This window comes from Oncorhynchus tshawytscha, linkage group LG10 (assembly GCF_018296145.1).
Source record: "Oncorhynchus tshawytscha isolate Ot180627B linkage group LG10, Otsh_v2.0, whole genome shotgun sequence".
Classification (NCBI taxonomy): domain Eukaryota; kingdom Metazoa; phylum Chordata; class Actinopteri; order Salmoniformes; family Salmonidae; genus Oncorhynchus; species Oncorhynchus tshawytscha.
In genome coordinates, this window is record NC_056438.1 from 16,708,775 (window position 1) to 16,723,480 (window position 14,706).

The 14,706-nt window shown below is 43.2% G+C and overlaps 1 protein-coding gene across 8 annotated transcripts in view; it reads left to right on the forward strand.

Annotated features, from left to right (window-relative positions):
* The first annotated feature begins 12,508 nt into the window (after positions 1 to 12,508).
* The window catches only part of LOC112259872 (Fc receptor-like protein 5), a 237,826-nt gene continuing 235,628 nt past the window's right edge, over positions 12,509 to 14,706 (forward strand). For all 8 annotated transcript variants that reach the window (XM_042328230.1, XM_042328231.1, XM_042328233.1 and 5 more), the window contains exon 1: positions 12,509 to 12,663. In XM_042328230.1, the coding sequence (XP_042184164.1) occupies positions 12,633 to 12,663 (31 nt within the window). In that variant the 5' untranslated portion in view covers positions 12,509 to 12,632. The remainder of the gene's footprint in view (positions 12,664 to 14,706) is intronic.

The following is a 14,706-nucleotide window of genomic DNA, read 5'->3' on the forward strand; positions in this document are numbered from 1 at the left end:
CAAAAGCACTCACAAACTTCTACAGATGCACAATCGAGAGCATCCTGTCGGGCTGTATCACCGCCTGGTACGGCAACTGCTCCGCCCACAACCGTAAGGCTCTCCAGAGGGTAGTGTGGTCTGCACAACGCATCACCGGGGGCAAAAGCAGTGGAGTCAAAATGCAGAGTTTAAAATAGTAACACAAGAGGAAAAAAATCAAATACACAATGAACAAAGAATGGAGCAATATACAGGGAGTACCAGTACCAGATCAATGTGAGGCTATATACAGGGAGTACCAGTACCAGATCAATGTGAGGCTATATACAGGGAGTACCAGTACCAGATCAATGTGAGGCTATATACAGGGAGTACCAGTACCAGATCAATGTGAGGCTATATACAGGGAGTACCAGTACCAGATCAATGTGAGGCTATATACAGGGAGTACCAGTACCAGATCAATGTGAGGCTATATACAGGGAGTACCAGTACCAGATCAATGTGAGGCTATAGTACCAGATCAATGGAGGCTATATACCAGTACCAGATCAATGTGAGGCTATATACAGGGAGAGTACCAGTACCAGATCAATGTGAGGCTATATACAGGGAGTACCAGTACCAGATCAATGTGAGGCTATATACAGGGAGAACCAGTACCAGATCAATGTGAGGCTATATACAGGGAGTACCAGTACCAGATCAATGTGAGGCTATATACAGGGAGAACCAGTACCAGATCAATGTGAGGCTATATACAGGGAGAACCAGTACCAGATCAATGTGAGGCTATATACAGGGAGAACCAGTACCAGATCAATGTGAGGCTATATACAGGGAGTACCAGATCAATGTGAGGCTATATACAGGGAGTACCAGTACCAGATCAATGTGAGGCTATATACAGGGAGTACCAGTACCAGATCAATGTGAGGCTATATACAGGAGTACCAGTACCAGATCAATGTGAGGCTATATACAGGGAGTACCAGTACCAGATCAATGTGAGGCTATATACAGGGAGAACCAGTACCAGATCAATGTGAGGCTATATACAGGGAGTACCAGTACCAGATCAATGTGAGGCTATATACAGGGAGAACCAGTACCAGATCAATGTGAGGCTATATACAGGGAGAACCAGTACCAGATCAATGTGAGGCTATATACAGGGAGTACCAGTACCAGATCAATGTGAGGCTATATACAGGGAGTACCAGTACCAGATCAATGTGAGGCTATATACAGGGAGTACCAGATCAATGTGAGGCTATATACAGGGAGAACCAGTACCAGATCAATGTGAGGCTATATACAGGGAGTACCAGTACCAGATCAATGTGCAGAGGTACGAGGTATTTGAGGTAGATTTGTACATGAAGGAAGGGTAAAGTGACTAGGCATAGGGATTGATAATAACAAGAGTAAAATCATGAACCCGTTGTAGTGTATGTGAATGTGTGGGGGTTTTGTGTGGGAGTGTCATTGTAGTGTGTGTGAGTGTGTGTGTATATGATCTGTATATCAAATCAAATGTATTTATATAGCCCTTCGTACATCAGCTGATATCTCAAAGTGCTGTACAGAAACCCAGCCTAAAACCCCAAACAGCAAGCAATGCAGGTGTAGAAGCATGGTGGCTAGGAAAAACTCCCTAGAAAGGCCAAAACCTAGGAAAAAACCTAGAGAGGAACCAGGCTATGTGGGGTGGCCAGTCCTCTTCTGGCTGTCCCGGGTGGAGATTATAACAGAACATGGCCAAGATGTTCAAATGTTCATAATGACCAGCATGGTCAAGTAATAATAATCACAGGCAGAACAGTTGAAACTGGAGCAGCAGCACGGCCAGGTGGACTGGGGACAGCAAGGAGTCATCATAAATCAAATCAAATCAAATTTTATTTGTCACATACACATGGTTAGCAGATGTTAATGCGAGTGTAGCGAAATGCTTGTGCTTCTAGTTCCGACAATGCAGTAATAACGAGCAAGTAATCTAACTAACAATTCCAAAAAAAACTACTGTCATACACAGTGTAAGGGGATAAAGAATATGTACATAAGGATATATGAATGAGTGATGGTACAGAGCAGCATAGGCAAGATACAGTAGATGATATCGAGTACAGTATATACATATGAGATAAGTATGTAAACCAAGTGGCATAGTTAAAGTGGCTAGTGATACATGTATTACATAAGGATGCAGTCGATGATATAGAGTACAGTATCAACGTATGCATATGAGATGAACAATGTAGGGTAAGTAACATTATATAAGGTAGCATTGTTTAAAGTGGCTAGTGATATATTTACATCATTTCCCATCGATTCCCATGATTAAAGTGGCTGGAGTAGAGTCAGTGTCATTGACAGTGTGTTGGCAGTAGCCACTCAATGTTAGTGGTGGCTGTTTAACAGTCTGATGGCCTTGAGATAGAAGCTGTTTTTCAGTCTCTCGGTCCCAGCTTTGATGCACCTGTACTGACCTCGCCTTCTGGATGGCAGCGGGGTGAACAGGCAGTGGCTCGGGTGGTTGATGTCCTTGATGATCTTTATGGCCTTCCTGTAGCATCGGGTGGTGTAGGTGTCCTGGAGGGCAGGTAGTTTGCCCCCGGTGATGCGTTGTGCAGACCTCACTACCCTCTGGAGAGCCTTACGGTTGAGGGCGGTGCAGTTGCCATACCAGGCGGTGATACAGCCCGCCAGGATGCTCTCGATTGTGCATCTGTAGAAGTTTGTGAGTGCTTTTGGTGACAAGCCGAATTTCTTCAGCCTCCTGAGGTTGAAGAGGCGCTGCTGCGCCTTCCTCACGATGCTGTCTGTGTGAGTGGACCAATTCAGTTTGTCTGTGATGTGTATGCCGAGGAACTTAAAACTTGCTACCCTCTCCACTACTGTTCCATCGATGTGGATGGGGGGTGTTCCCTCTGCTGTTTCCTGAAGTCCACAATCATCTCCTTAGTTTTGTTGACGTTGAGTGTGAGGTTATTTTCCTGACACCACACTCCGAGGGCCCTCACCTCCTCCCTGTAGGCCGTCTCGTCGTTGTTGGTAATCAAGCCTACCACTGTTGTGTCGTCCGCAAACTTGATGATTGAGTTGGAGGCGTGCATGGCCACGCAGTCGTGGGTGAACAGGGAGTACAGGAGAGGGCTCAGAACGCACCCTTGTGGGGCCCCAGTGTTGAGGATCAGCGGGGAGGAGATGTTGTTGCCTACCCTCACCACCTGGGGGCGGCCCGTCAGGAAGTCCAGTACCCAGTTGCACAGGGCGGGGTCGAGACCCAGGGTCTCGAGCTTGATGACGAGCTTGGAGGGTACTATGGTGTTGAATGCCGAGCTGTAGTCGATGAACAGCATTCTCACATAGGTATTCCTCTTGTCCAGATGGGTTAGGGCAGTGTGCAGTGTGGTTGAGATTGCATCGTCTGTGGACCTATTTGGGCGGTAAGCAAATTGGAGTGGGTCAAGGGTGTCAGGTAGGGTGGAGGTGATATGGTCCTTGACTAGTCTCTCAAAGCACTTCATGATGACGGATGTGAGTGCTACGGGGCGGTAGTCGTTTAGCTCAGTTACCTTAGCTTTCTTGGGAACAGGAACAATGGTGGCCCTCTTGAAGCATGTGGGAACAGCAGACTGGTATAGGGATTGATTGAATATGTCCGTAAACACACCGGCCAGCTGGTCTGCGCATGCTCTGAGGGCGCGGCTGGGGATGCCGTCTGGGCCTGCAGCCTTGCGAGGGTTAACACGTTTAAATGTCTTACTCACTTCGGCTGCAGTGAAGGAGAGACCGCATGTTTCCGTTGCAGGCCGTGTCAGTGGCACTGTATTGTCCTCAAAGCGGGCAAAAGTTATTTAGTCTGCCTGGGAGCAAGACATCCTGGTCCGTGACTGGGCTGGGTTTCTTCCTGTAGTCCGTGATTGACTGTAGACCCTGCCACATACCTCTTGTGTCTGAGCCGTTGAATTGAGATTCTACTTTGTCTCTGTACTGGCGCTTAGCTTGTTTGATAGCCTTGCGGAGGGAATAGCTGCACTGTTTGTATTCAGCCATGTTACCAGACACCTTGCCCTGATTAAAAGCAGTGGTTCGTGCCTTCAGTTTCACACGAATGCTGCCATCAATCCACGGTTTCTGGTTAGGGAATGTTTTAATCGTTGCTATGGGAACGACATCTTCAACGCACGTTCTAATGAATTCGCACACCGTATCAGCGTATTCGTCAATGTTGTTGTCTGACGCAATACGAAACATCTCCCAGTCCACGTGATGGAAGCAGTCTTGGAGTGTGGAGTCAGCTTGGTCGGACCAGCGTTGGACAGACCTCAGCGTGGGAGCTTCTTGTTTTAGTTTCTGTCTGTAGGCAGGGATCAACAAAATGGAGTCGTGGTCAGCTTTTCCGAAAGGGGGGCGGGGCAGGGCCTTATATGCGTCGCGGAAGTTAGAGTAACAATGATCCAGGGTCTTTCCACCCCTGGTTGCGCAATCGATATGCTGATAAAATTTAGGGAGTCTTGTTTTCAGATTAGCCTTGTTAAAATCCCCAGCTACAATGAATGCAGCCTCCGGATAAATCGTTTCCAGTTTGCAGAGAGTTAAATAAAGTTCGTTCAGAGCCATCGATGTGTCTGCTTGGGGGGGATATATACGGCTGTGATTATAATCGAAGAGAATTCTCTTGGTAGATAATGCGGTCTACATTTGATTGTGAGGAATTCTAAATCAGGTGAACAGAAGGATTTGAGTTCCTGTATGTTTCTTTCATCACACCATGTCACGTTGGCCATAAGACATACGCCCCCGCCCCTCTTCTTACCAGAAAGATGTTTGTTTCTGTCGGCGCGATGCGTGGAGAAACCCGCTGGCTGCACCGCTTCGGATTGCGTCTCTCCAGTTAGCCATGTTTCCGTGAAGCAGAGAACGTTACAGTCTCTGATGTCCCTCTGGAATGCTACCCTTGCTCGGATTTCATCAACCTTGTTGTCAAGAGACTGGACATTGGCAAGAAGAATGCTAGGGAGTGGTGCACGATGTGCCCGTCTCCGGAGTCTGACCAGAAGACCGCTTCGTTTCCCTCTTTTTCTGAGTCGTTTTTTTTTTGGTCGCTGCATGTGATCCACTCGGTTACACTGGTTGTAAGGCAGAACACAGGATCCGCGTCGCGAAAAACATATTCTTGGTCGTACTGATGGTGAGTTGACGCTGATCTTATATTCAGTAGTTCTTGTCGGCTGTATGTAAAGAAACCTAAGATGACCTGGGGTACTAGTGTAAGAAATAACACGTAAAAAAACAAAAAACTGCATAGTTTCCTAGGAACGCGAAGCGAGGCGGCCATCTCTGTCGGCGCCGGAAGTACAGGTTGTCCTGAGGAATGGTCCTAGGGCTCAGGTCCTCCGAGAGAGAGAAAGAAAGAGAGAAAGAGATAATTAGTGAGAGCATACTTAAATTCACACAGGACACCGGATAAGACAGGAGAAAAAATCCAGATATAACAAACTGACCCTAGCCCCCCGACACAAACTACTGCAGCATACATACTGGAGGCTGAGACAGGAGGGGTCAGGAGACACTGTGGCCCCATCCGATGATACCCCCGGACAGGGGTAGACTAGTGAGTGTATATGGTTTGTATTTATAGTCTTGTGAGTGTGTGTAAGGTCAGTGCAAGATATAGTTAGTGCAGATAGTTTTGGTGACTATTTAGCAGTCTTACGGTTTGGGGGTTGAAGTGTCTTGGAGCCTGTTGGTCCGAGAGCCGTTGCTCCGGTACCGTTTGCTGATGGTAGCAAAGATAACAGTCTATGGCTTGGGTGGCTGGCTTCTTTGGCAATTGTTTCGGGCCTTTCTCTGACATCGTGCGGGCAGCCCAGTGATGGACAGGGCTGCCCGCACCACCCTCTGTTTGATCAACTCCACAACAGTCCTCTCGATGTTGATGGGGGCGTGGTCTCGCCTCTTTCTCATATAGTCTACGATCAGCTCCATGGTCTTACTGACGTTGAGGTAGAGATTATTGTCCTGGCACCACACTGTCATGTCTCTGATCAGGCCTACCATTGTCGTTTCATCAGCAAACCTGATGATGATGTTGAACATATGCATGGCTCCGCAGTTGAGGGTGAACAGGGAATACAGGAGGGGACTAAGTACACACCCCTGATGGGCCTTCGTGTTGAGGGTCAGCGCGGCGAAGGTGTAGTTGCCTACCATCACCACCTGGAGCCGGCCTGTCAGGAAGTCTAGGATCCAGATGCAGAGGGGGGTGTTCAGTCCCAGGGTTTTTGCTTGGTGATAATCTTGGAGGGGACGATGGTGTTGAACTCTGAGCTATAGTCTATGTACAGCATTCTCACATAGTTATTTCACGTCTTGTCCAGGTGGGAGAGGGCAGTGTGAAGTGCATTTGACACTGTGTCATCTGTGGATCTGTAGTTTATGTTAATTGGCTGTCTGGGATGATGGTGTCGATGTGTGTCATGACCAGCCTATCAAAGCACTTCAATAATTACAGATATGTTATAACAATATTCTGATATGAATAGGAGAACAGCAGCCAATCAGTCCCATGTCAGTTGAGTCCTGTTCTAGACCTAACTGTTATGTTGAGGGTCTCATTCTGTAGTCGCTTTTGCAGTTCACGCAGTTTCCCAGTTATGAAAGTGCAAATAATATAGAGGAATAACATGAATTTATTTACATATCTAACCATAAAGTAAGTAAGTAAACCTTGTCCTATCTAGAATGACCTATTATCTAACCATAGTCCTATTAAAATAAAATACGCTCTATTACAGTGAAACTGCAGTATTTTAATCTGAGCCAGTCCCCCATTGATAAACTGCATCTTAATGATTTATATGACAGATTCTCTCCAACATTTATATAAGGGGTTGATCATGGTGAAGATCTCTGCATCATTGATATTCTCACCTGTTAGATTCCCTTTCATCTGGGCAAGGAGGGCCTCATTACACAGGTGCACCTTGTGCTGATGACAATAAAAGGCCACTCTGAAGTGCCATAGATGTCTGAAGTTGAGGGAGCATGCAGTTGGCATTCTGACTGCAGGAATGTCCACTAGAGCTGTTGCCAGATAATTGAATGTTAATTTCTCTACCATAAGCCGCCTCCAACGTCATTTTAGAGAATTGTGTATGGTGTCGTGTTGGCGAGCAGTTTGCTGATGTCAATGTTGTGAACAGAGTGCCCCATGATGGGGGTGGGGTTATGGTTTGGGCAGTCATATGCTACGGACAACGAACACAATTGCATTTTATTGATTGGCAATTTGAATTAATAAAAATACCGTACCGAGATCCTGAGGCCCATTGTGAGGCCCATTTTTTAGGTATCTGTGACCAACAGATGCATATCTGTATTCCCAGTCATGTGAAATCCATAGATTAGAGCCTAATGAATTGATTTCAATTGACTGATTTACTCATAGGAACTGTATCTCAGTTAAACCTTTTAAATTGTTGCATGTTGCATTTATTTATTTATTTTTTTATTTTTTTATTGAATTTTTTACCCCTTTTTCTCCCCAATTTCGTGGTATCCAATTGTTGTAGTAGCTACGATCTTGTCTCATCACTACAACTCCCGTACGGGCTCGGGAGAGACGAAGGTTGAAAGTCATGCGTCCTCCGATACACAACCCAACCAAGCCGCACTGCTTCTTAACACAGCGTGCATCCAACCCGGAAGCCAGCCGCACCAATGCGCCGGAGAAAACACCGTGCACCCGGCCACCTTGGTTAGCGCACACTGCGCCCAGCCCGCCACAGGAGTCGCTGGTGCGCGATGAGACAAGGACACCCCTACCGACCAAGCCCTCCCTAACCCGGGCGACGCTAGGCCAATTGTGCATCGCCCCACGGACCTCCCGGTCGCGGCCGGTTACGACAGAGCCTGGGCGCGAACCCAGGGACTCTGATGGCACAGCTGGCGCTGCAGTACAGCGCCCTTAACCAGCATGTTGCATTTATATGTTTGTTCAGTATAGTTCCTCTCTGACAATCCACTATCTCAACATTCTATTAGAAATGTACCATTCTACTACCTCTCTGACAATCCACTATCTCAACATTCTATTAGAAAGATATCACTCTAGTACCTCTCTGACAATCCACTATATCAACATTCTATTAGAAATGTACCATTCTACTACCTCTCTGACAATCCACTATCTCAACATTCTATTAGAAAGATATCACTCTAGTACCTCTCTGACAATCCACTATATCAACATTCTATTAGAAATGTACCATTCTACTACCTCTCTGACAATCCACTATCTCAACATTCTATTAGAAAGATATCACTCTAGTACCTCTCTGACAATCCACTATATCAACATTCTATTAGAAATGTACCATTCTACTACCTCTCTGACAATCCACTATATCAACATTCTATTAGAAATGTACCATTCTAGTTCCTCTTTAACAATCCACTATCTCCGCATTATTTCTTTTGAGCTCTACTTGGTTACAGTCCCTTGAATGGAAGGTCCAACATTCAAATCACTATTAACTGTTAGGGTCACTAACCAAAATATACAATATCTAATATTCTAATTCAACATATCTGAGGGAAACTGACATATTGTCATGAGAAATTAAGAAACACTTTGGCCATAAACTAAATGTAACAGGTTGATGCTCTGTCTGTCTCTGTCTGTCTGTCGCCAGTATTGCACTAATACTGCACATATCTTTCAAAATAGGATTCTCTGTGGAGAACCATTGTTGAGGCCCTATGAAATATATTCAAAAGGAAATTGACTGAAAGTTATAAGATACTGTCGTCTTTTCCCTATAGCCCCTGGGTTTACACAGTTATTATTTGTGACACAACCACAAAGTAAATCATCATTATAGCCAGTTAACAATATTCCTTGAGTCTTTCTAATTTACATAATAAAAAATCCCTATAAAGTCTCTCAGTTTAAGATAGAGATATCTGTTTTTTATCATGGGTTACGTCTCAATCCGCTTATGTCGACCTTCCGCATCTGTGGTGGAAAGTGGCAGAGGGACAGCGCTGTTTCTCAGGCCAGGAGACATCACGGAAATTGGTCTTCTCACGAAAACGGCTGTACCACCAATGTGCCAACGTCTGTCTGTACCGTCTTCACAGTTTGGCCTACAAACTAATGTGACCCCACAATGGAAATGGAAGACTATCAAGAACACAATGGTGTTCTCTGTCTTGCTCTATGACCCCCAGAAGTGTCACGGGACTCTTCTGAAGGTAACCTATAAAAACTAACGGAAGTATGGAGGTAGTTTTGTGGCAAAAACGGGGATAAATATGTGTCCTAGATAAACTGTAGGACATACACTTCAAACCTTATTCGTTATGATTTGTTCTTGGACTGTCTTTTTTGGTATTTATGAATGTGTTATTCATTGCATTTCTATGGGCTATAGTAGTAAAGAGCAAATTCAATGTTTTATGATATTATTATAATATGTTTATACATATAGGGGTCTTGCAAGGTGTCAAAAGGGTTAAACAGGGATGCTGGCCCATGTTGACTCTAATGCTTCCCACATGTTTTAAAAGTTGACTGGATGTCTTTTGGGTGGTGGACCATTGTTGATATACACGTGAACATTTTGAGCATGGAAAAACCCAGCAGCGTTGCAGTTCTTGACACAAACCGGTGCGCCTGTCACTTAATACCATTCCGAAGTTCAAATATTTTGTCTTGTCAATTCAGCCTCTGAATGGCACACATACACAATCCATGCCTCAATTGTCTCAAGGTGTAAAAATCCTTCTTTAACCTGTTTCCTACCCTTCATCTACACTGAATGAAGTGGATATAACAATTTACATCAATAATTGATCATAGCGTTCACCTGGATTAGGTCATTCTACGTCTGGGAAAGAGCAAGTGTTCGTCATGTTTTATACACTCAGTGTATTCAGCCTTCTTCTGTTACATATTCTTATTGAAATATAATCTCCACCCCCCCTCCCCCATCTCCCAAAATGATTAAATGTTGTATTGTAAACGGATGTTTGAAAACGAATTAAACTATATAAATGAGAGAGAATAAAGAGTAGCAGAGACTCACCATTAGAAACTTCACTTTCTGCTCCAGTATCTTGGTTCTGATGCTGATTGAATGTTACATCAGAGTTGACAATTTCACCAGACATTATCACTACTTTAAGTCCTCTTTCAGAGTGGAGACCAGAAGAGGAAGAAGGCCCTCATCACACACACTCACTCATTCAAATCCCATAAACACTCACGCAATCACATGTGCATGCAAGTGTGCATACACACACAGACAGACACACACACACTTTCAAAACACTAGTAGTACACAAACGTATGCCTTAGAGGTGTTCAACTGGCAGCTTCATTAAATAGTACCTGCAAAACACCAGTCTCAATGTCAACAGTTAAGATGTGACTCTGCAATGTTGGCCTTCTAGGCAGAGTTGCAAAGAAAAAGCCATATCTCAGACTGGCCAGTAAAAAGAAAATATTAAGATGGGCAAAATAACACAGACACTGGACAGAGGAACTCTGAACTCACTCCTCTTTCTATTCTGGTTGGAGCCAGTTTGCGCTGTTCTGTGAAGGGAGTAGTACACAGCGTTGTACGAGATTTTCAGTTTCTTGGCAATTTCTCACATGGAATAGCCTTCATTTCTCAGAACAAGAATAGACTGACAAGTTTCAGAAGAAAGGTCTTTGTTTCTGGCCAATTTGAGCCTCTACCCACAAATGCTGATGATCCAGATACTCAACTAGTCAAAAAAAAAGGCCAGTTTTATTGCTTCTTTAATAAGAACAACAGTTTTCAGCTGTGCTAACATACTTGCAAAGGGGTTTTCTAATGATCAATTAGCCTGTCAAAATGATAAACTTGGATTAGCTAACACATTGCGCCATTGGAACACAGGAGTGATGGTTGCTGATAATGAGCCTCTGTACGCCTATGTAGATCTGCCGTTTCCAGCTACAATAGTAATTTACTACATTAACAATGTCTACACTGTATTTCTGATCAATTTGATGTTATTTTAATGGACAACAAAATGTGGTTTTCTTTCAAAAACAAGGACATTTCTAAGTGATCCCAAACTTTTGAACGGTACTGTGTATATTTACATAATGCTTATTTTTATATCAAAGGTAGAAATGATGTTACCATGAGAAGCACCGTAGATGTTGAGATTAGCGAAATGCAAGACTTCACTCTCACACAGTCACACACAGTAGCTGCACATATGCACGGGTTCATTTCATGTTCAGTCTGGTAGTCACCGGACCAAAACAGCGGGGAAGTCGAGTCTCATGCTTCAACGTTCTTAGTTGTTGTGGAAATTGAACCACTATGCAGTTTACGTTCTACATCTACGTTAAATCGCCAAGTCAACCTTTAATCTCCACTTTTGTCTTATATTAATTTAGAAATACTGTCTAAGTATTTTACAAAAATAAAGTTTTCCAGCAGGAATCAGTTTTCAACATTCAAGTCTTTTGTAAAATGTTTTCAGTAGGTGTTATAGGGGCCAGATGAGTGTTCCACCATGGAACTTAGAATGGAAAAGTTGTGTTGTAAACCACATTCAGATTGACTTCTACTGATATGAACCCATACAGAAGTGTTCCATGTCTGTACTATTATGATGAGATAGAGAGAGGAAGGAATAAGATGGCAGACCCAGTAGACTGAGGGCTTATGCTGTTGCTATGTGACCAACAACCATATTAGTGTCAATATTGTGATCCACTAGAATGTGTAGTTACAGGCCTGTCCCTGAAGGGGGCGATAAGAAACCCCAGATGTTTACCTGGCTATACCAAATTAATGAAAATTAAACTTAACACTTTATCCTGGAAACCTAGTCACAGCTTTGAAACACCACTCTGGTCTGTTGTAATGAACTCCCCACAGCTCCTCCTGATGTACACACGCACATACAGTACATACAGTACATACAGTACACACAAACCACATACACACATCACACACCCACATACACACAAACCACACACACACACACACACCCACATACACACAGACCACACACATACCAACAAACCACACACACACACACACCCACATACACACAGACCACACACATACACACAAACCACACACACACAAACCATACACACAAACCATACACACACACACGTGCACAATTCATGATCAACTAGACTGATCACATAAACAAACAAATTAAAACACATGATACTACTAAACAGCTGTGGGTGTGTGTGTGTGAAGGGAGGGGTGGCTGCAACTGGTAGATCTATCTAACTATCTATGCAAATGTAACAAACGTCTCCACATTCTTATATCAAACCACAAGCTCTCAACTCATCTCAGGTCTCTATTCTCGTTCCATCCTCCTTTCTTCCAATAATGAGGAAGGAACCAGTGAGGCAATGGAGCTAACCATAAGCAGAAGTTTGTCAAAAAATAATCACGGCTTTAACCGTTACTCTTTTTTTTCTCTCAGTCTTTGTACATTTCTGTGGAAAGCTTCTCTCTCTATTTCTCTGTGTGACGGTAAAGAGACGTGAACTAATCCGTCTGTCATCATATAGGAAGTAGGGGGTTTGTCAGAAGAACTGTAGTTCAGAGTTCCAGCAGGACAGAATGGAGTCCACCTTGCTCTGTGTGTTACTCTGTAAGTACTGACTTAGTGTGTTTGTGTATGAACACTAATTACCTGATTTACTAAACCTTTGATGGAAAAAAGGAATAAGACAATCATGTAAATTTAGACAGTTTTATGTTTTTAGCTTTTTGGTTTTATTCCTTATTGATAAAACAGTGCAAATGATTATTAGTAAATTATACCAAAATGATATTGCAGGACATGGTAAGTCTCTGGCCTTTTAAAGCTGCAGTCCGTAATTGAAACTACCACAAAACGGCCACCCTGCCACTTGTTGTGGTGTACAGCTGAGGAATGTTGCTAGGGGAATTCATTCATGTACAATATTTGTTTACACTGATATTGTTAACAAACATTGTCATAAAATAACAGTATATTCTGTGTTATATTTTGAATTTATATAGCGCTTTTTAACCAACTGAGGTACTCAAAGCACTTTACATAGTAGGGGGAAACTCACCTCATCCACCAGCAATGTGTTGAACCCACCTGGGTGATCAAAGGCAACCATTTCTGTGTCAGAACGCTCACCACACATCAACTATTAGGTGGAGAGGTGAGGAGAGATACAGTGCCTTCAGAAAGTATTCATACCCCTTGACTAATTCCACATTTTGTTGTGTTACAGCCTGAATTCAACATGTATTAAATAGTTTACTTTTCTCACCCATCTACACACAATACCCAAAATGACAAAGTGAAAACATGTTTTTAGAAATGTTTGCAAATGTATTGAAAATGAAATACAGAAATATCTTACATAATTATTCACACCCCTGAGTCATTACTTTATAGAACAACTTTGATAGCGATTACAGCTGTGAGTTTTTCTGGGTAAGTCTAAGAGCTTTCCACACATGGACTGTGCAATATTTGGCGATTACTCTTTTTAAAATGATTCAAGCTCTGTCAAATTTATTGTTGATCATTGCTAGACAACCATTTTCAGGTCTTGCCATAGATTTTCAAGTAACGGGAAAACTGTATCTCAGCCACTCAAGAACATTGACTATCCTCGTGGTAAGCAACTCCAATGTAGATTTGGCCTTGTGTTTTAGGTTACTGTCCTGCTGAAAGGTGAATTCATGTCCTGGGTCTGGTGGAAAACAGACAACTAGTTTTTCTCTAGGATTTTGTCTGTGCTTAACTCTATTTTTTATCCTGAAAAATTCCCCAGTCCTCGATTGCAAGCATACCCATAACATGATGCAGTCCCCACTTGAAAATATGAAGAGGGGTACTCATTATTAATGTATTGTCACGCCCTGGCCTTAGTTATCTGTGTTTTGTTATTTTGGTTAGGCCAGGGTGTGACATGGGTGATTTATTGTGTTTCGTCTTGTCTAGGGGTTTATTAGATTTATGGGGTTGTGTTCAGTGTAGTTGTCTAGGTAAGTCTATGGTTGCCTAGAGTGGTTCTCAATCAGAGGCAGGTGTTTATCGTTGTTTCTGATTGGGAACCATATTTAGGCAGCCATATTCTTTGGGTATTTTGTGGGTGGTTGTCTCCTGTGTTAGTGCCACACGGGACTGTTTTCGGGTTTTTACGTTTCTTGTTTTGTATTCTGTTCATGTAAAGTTTCTCTGATGAAAGAACCATGAACTCTAACCACACTGCATATTGGTCCTCCAATCCTTCTCGCCTCTCCTCTTCGGAAGAAGAGGAGGAAATCCTTTACACGTATTGTATTTGCTCCAACCAATAACACTCTGTATTCAGCACAAAAAAACAGTATTGCTTTGCCACATTTTTTGCGGAATTACTTTAGTATGTTGTTGCAAACAGGATGCATGTTGTGGACTATTTGTATTCTGTACAGGCTTCCTTCTTTTCACTCTGTCAATTAGGTTAGTATTGTGGAGTAACTACAATGTTGTTGATCGATCCTCAGTTTTCTCCTATCACAGCCATTTAACTCTAACTGTTTTAAAAAGTCACCATTGGCCTCATGGTGAAATCCCTGAGTAGTTTCCTTCCTCTCTGGCAAGTTAGTGAGGAAGTACACCTGTTTCTTTCTAGTGACTGGGTGTATTGATACACCATCCAAATTG